The sequence below is a fragment of the Bombina bombina genome, unplaced genomic scaffold (genome assembly GCF_027579735.1).
Source record: "Bombina bombina isolate aBomBom1 unplaced genomic scaffold, aBomBom1.pri scaffold_952, whole genome shotgun sequence".
Lineage (NCBI taxonomy): Eukaryota > Metazoa > Chordata > Amphibia > Anura > Bombinatoridae > Bombina > Bombina bombina.
The window spans coordinates 122,501-127,419 of record NW_026512081.1 but is presented as its reverse complement, the minus strand read 5'-3'; the positions used below and the strand labels follow the sequence as shown (position 1 = coordinate 127,419).

At 35.7% G+C, this 4,919-nt stretch overlaps 1 protein-coding gene across 1 annotated transcript in view; it reads right to left on the bottom strand.

The window, feature by feature from the left end:
* Positions 1 to 2,935: 2,935 nt before the first annotated feature.
* NPHP4 (nephrocystin 4) overlaps positions 2,936 to 4,919 on the bottom strand; it is a gene marked incomplete at its 3' end in the record, with an annotated part of 62,633 nt that continues 60,649 nt past the window's right edge. The window contains exon 6 of the mRNA XM_053696828.1: positions 2,936 to 3,119. Coding sequence (XP_053552803.1) covers positions 2,936 to 3,119 — 184 coding nt within the window. The remainder of the gene's footprint in view (positions 3,120 to 4,919) is intronic.

Genomic DNA, 4,919 nt, shown 5'->3' with positions numbered 1-4,919 from the left:
ATGAAAGAATTAGCCAACTTAAGGGCCTTAATTCTATCCATAATATCCTCTAATGGAGTCTCCATCTGAAGAGCCTCTTCTAGAGCCTTGAATCAGAAAGCAGCTGCAGTAGTTACAGGAACAATGCACGCAATAGGTTGGAGAAGAAAACCTTGATGAACAAAAATTTTCTTCAGGAGACCCTCTAATTTTTTATCCATAGGATCTTTGAAAGCACAACTGTCTTCGATAGGTATAGTTGTACGCTTAGCAGGAGTAGAAATAGCTCCCTCCACCTTAGGAACCGTCTGCCACGAGTCCCGCATGGTGTCAGATATGGGAAACATTTTCTTAAAGACAGGAGGGGGAGCGAACGGAATACCTGGTCTATCCCACTCCTTAGTAACAATATTCACAATCCTCTTAGGGACTGGAAAAACATCAGTGTAAACAGGAACCTCTAAGTATTAGTCCATTTTACACAATTTCTCTGGGACCACTATAGGGTCACAATCATCTAGAGTTGCTAATACCTCCCTGAGCAATAAGCGGAGGTGTTCAAGCTTAAATTTAAAGGCCGTCATATCAGAATCTGTCTGAGGGAGCGTCTTTCCTGAATCAGAAATTTCGCCCTCAGATAACAAATCCCTTATCCCTACTTCAGAACATTGTGAGGGTATACCGGATACGGCTACTAAAGTGTCAGTTGGCTCAGCATTTGTTCTTAACCCAGAGCTGTCACGCTTTCCTTGTAAACCAGGCAGTTTAGATAAAACCTCTGTGAGGGTAGTATTCATAACTGTGGCCATGTCTTGTAAAGTAAATGAATTTGACGCACTAGAGGTACTTGGCGTCACTTGTGCGGGCGTTACTGGTTGTGACACTTGGGGAGAGCTAGATGGCAAACCCTCATTTCCTTCTGTCTGAGAATCATCTATTGCTATATTTTTAAGTGCTAAAATATGCTCTTTATAATTTATAGACATATCAGTGCAAGTGGGACACATTCTAAGAGGGGGTTCCACAATGGCTTCTAAACACATTGAACAAGGATTTTCCTTGATGTCAGACATGTTAAACAGGCTAGTAATGAAACAAGCAAGCTTGGAAAACACTTTAATCAAAGCAAATAATACTTAGAAAAAAAAGGTACTGTGCCTTTAAAGTGACAGTTCACCCAAAAACTTTCTCCCCTTTAAATTATTCCCAATGATCCTTTTTACCTGCTAGAGTGTATTAAATTGGTTGCAAGTAGCTCCTTTACTCATATTTCAGCATTTTAAATAGCTGATTTAGCTTGTGGTTTCCCAGCCTATACTGAAAGTTTTGATACTGGCGTATATGCTATTGACAAGCCTAAGTAAACACAGCCAGCAGAAGAGATTACACCCTCAGTGGGGGCATGATAGTTAAGTAATAAAATGATAATTTTCCATTGTTCTCTCTATGTATTGAGCTTTGGTGTTCCAGACAAATATAAGATAAGGAAGCAAGTCTGTGTACATGAAAGTGATAACATAATGAGATCTGATATTACCTGAAGCTCAACCCATTGTAATAGGCTGTGGTTTCAAAGCACAAAACCAGCTACTTCAGATACACAAATAAACCCGAAAATGCAATTTCTCAAATATTTTATACTCTGCAGTTGGTATAACAAGTCATTTAAAATACATTTATGGAAAAACAATTTTACAGTGTACTGTCCCTTTAAGAGAAAAAAAGATGCACAAACTCTGCAAAACAGTGTAAAAAAGCAGTAAACTTTACAAAATTTTTACAGTAGCATCATAAAGCCTTAGTAAGTTTGCACAGCCAGACAAATAAACGATTAACCCCTTAATGTAAAAACCGGATTGACAAAACGTCAAAAAATGGTAAAAAAACATACAGCACCTTGCCACAGCTCTGCTGTGGCGCCTACCTGCCCTTTAGGATAGATTTGTGGGGGAAAAACTTATTTTAAGCCCTCAAACACACAGCAGGACCCTCTGGAGAAGCAGCTGGATGTCTCTGAGTAAAAGAAACTGCGCAACTGAGGCGCGAAAATAGGCCCCTCCCACCTCACTCGATGTTATGGGGCCTAAAAGAAACACACCAGAGTGTTTCTAAACTAGTCATGTGGGTTAATAACCCTTAAATAAGCCACAATGACCCCTTAAAGTCCCTCAAAAAACGTTATGTTTACAATTAAAAAAAAACGTTTTTTCCTATCAGTGTCACCAGTAACCAATGAGCCCTTTATGCGAGCTGGGATTCCTACTAAGTGTCTGAATACAGCTTACCCTTCCCTCATGGGGATATTGCCAGCCTTTTCTAGAATTATCACAGTCTGTCTAGAAAAAAATAGACTGAACATACCTCAATGCAGTTTAGCATGCAAACCGTTCCCCCAACTGAAGTTTTCCTGTACTCTTCAGCCCTTGTGAGAACAGCAGTGGATCTTAGTTACAAAGTGCTAAGATCATCATCCTCCTTGCAGAAATCTTCATCCCTTTTCTGCCAGAGAGTGAATAGTACACACCGGTACCATTTAAAATAACACACTTTTGCTTGAGAAAATAAAAACTAACATTTTTGTCACCACACTCACTTTACCCTTCCTAGTACTTAAAGTAGGCAAAGAGAATGACTGGGTGGTGGAGCTAAGGGAGGAGCTATATAGACAGCTCTGCTGTGGGTGCTCTCTTTGCCACTTCCTGTAAGGAAGGAGAATATCCCACAAGTATGGATGAATCCGTGGACTCTATACATCTTACAAGAAAAAATAATAATAGTTGCCTCAGTAATTGTATTTGTTTCAACATAGCAGTCACAAATAAATTATTTTTATTGGTATATATTTAAAAAATGCATAAGAGTCCCTTACTGCATATATGTTTTTTGTTTTTTAATATATAAGAATAAAACATACATTTGATGAGTTTTTATTCCATGAAGTTATTTTTTTGCATACCTGTAATATAGTCATGTAGTCTACAGTAAAGGTTTGGTACTTAAATGGGATATAAACGGTCTCCTTAGGTCTTAAATAGAGTTGAGGAGTATTTTCTTGCATGTGAAACATATTTTCCTCTATTGGTGTTAATGTATTTGTTAACTCTTTAAAATGTTTCCATTCCCGTGTGTCCACAATCACACTAGAAAACAAAAAAGTATAATAAACGTTTACACTTTATGGATTAAAATTATGTATTAAAAATATTCACTACATTGCATCATATCTGCATAGTAAAATAAATGTTTAAATAGCATCTAAAACCTGATATTTTATTACAAATATATACATTGATTGTAGTCTTGGAACACACCCTTAAAGGGATTCTAACCCCACATTTTTTTCTTCCATGATTCAGATAGAGCATGCAATTTTAAGCAACTTTCTAATTTACTGCTATTATCAATTTTTCTTTGTTCTCATGTTATCTTGATTTGAAAAAGCAGTAATAAAAGGTTAGGAGCCAGACCATTTTTAGTTCAGCACCTTGGTAGAGCTTGATGATTGGTTTGCTACATTTAGCCACAAATCAGCAAGTGCTACCCAGGTTCTGAACAAAAAATGGTCCGGCTCTAAAGCTTACAGTACTGTTTTTTCTAATCAAGATAGCATGAGAACAAAGAAAAATTGATAATAGGAGTAAATTAGAAAGGTGCTTAAAATCTCATGCTCTATCTGAATCATGAAAGACAAAAATTGGGTTTAGTATCCCTTCAAAAAAGCCTATTTGTAGTCAATTAGGTAAATAAATAAATTAAAGGGACGGTCAAGTCCAAATTAAAATTTCCTAATTCAGATAGAGCATGTCATTTTAAGATTTAAAATTTCAAAATGTGCTTCATTCTCTTGATATCCCTTGTTAAAAAAGTATATGCACATATCCTACATAGCTCCCAGTATGCACTGCTGCTCCTGCAACAAATGATACCAAGACAACAAAATTTATAATAGAAGTAAATCAGAAAATTGTTTTTATCTGAATTATGTATTTCATGTCTCTAAGTAGTTGAAATACACTTTATAGTTACTTGAAGCCTCCTGTATCTAATTCTTAGACTTGTTTAAAATTCAGGATAACTTTACAAATGTTCTTAAACAAGTAACCCCTCTTGCAAATTTGCTTTTCCCCATGCACCCTAAAGAGGCCAAACAAAAAATCAATGTATGTAACACAGGTTTTCAATATGCTGCAAATGAACTAAAACAGCTGTATGATTTACATATTTTACTTTATGGAATCTCTAAGGAGTGTGGTACAAAGCACAATTTTTACACAAATGAAAGAGATGTTTAAAGTCCTTTTAAAGGGACATACAACACAAAAAAATATTTCATGATTCAGACAGAATGTAAAATTAAAATAAATAATAATTCAAATTTACCCTTATCAAATTTAATTTGTTCTCTTAGTATCCTTTGTTAAAAAGCAGGTGGGAAGGTGTAGGAGCATGTGACTGGAGCAATATATGGCAGCAGTTTTATAACTATGTTATACATTTGCAAGAACAGTAGGTGGCAGCAGAGTTTCCTGTCATATAGTGCTCCAGAAATGTGCACACTACCTATCTAGATATCTTTTCAACAAACAATTATCATGAGAACTAAGTAAATTTGACAATAGAAGTAAATTGAAAATTGTTTTTAAAGGACCAGTAAATACAATATATTTGCATAGTCAACAAATGCATGATAAAAAGACAATGCAATAGCACTTAGTCTGAACATTAAATGAGTAGTAGATTTTTTTCTGACAAAGTTATGTATATTTCCACTCCCCCTGTATCATGTGACAGCCATCAGCCAATCACAAATGCATATAGTATATTCTGTCAATTTTTGCACATGCTCAGTAGGAACTGGTGACTCAAAAAGTGTAAATATAAAAAGATTGTGCACATTTTGTTAAAGGGAGTAAATTGAAAAGTTGTTTAAAATTGCAGCT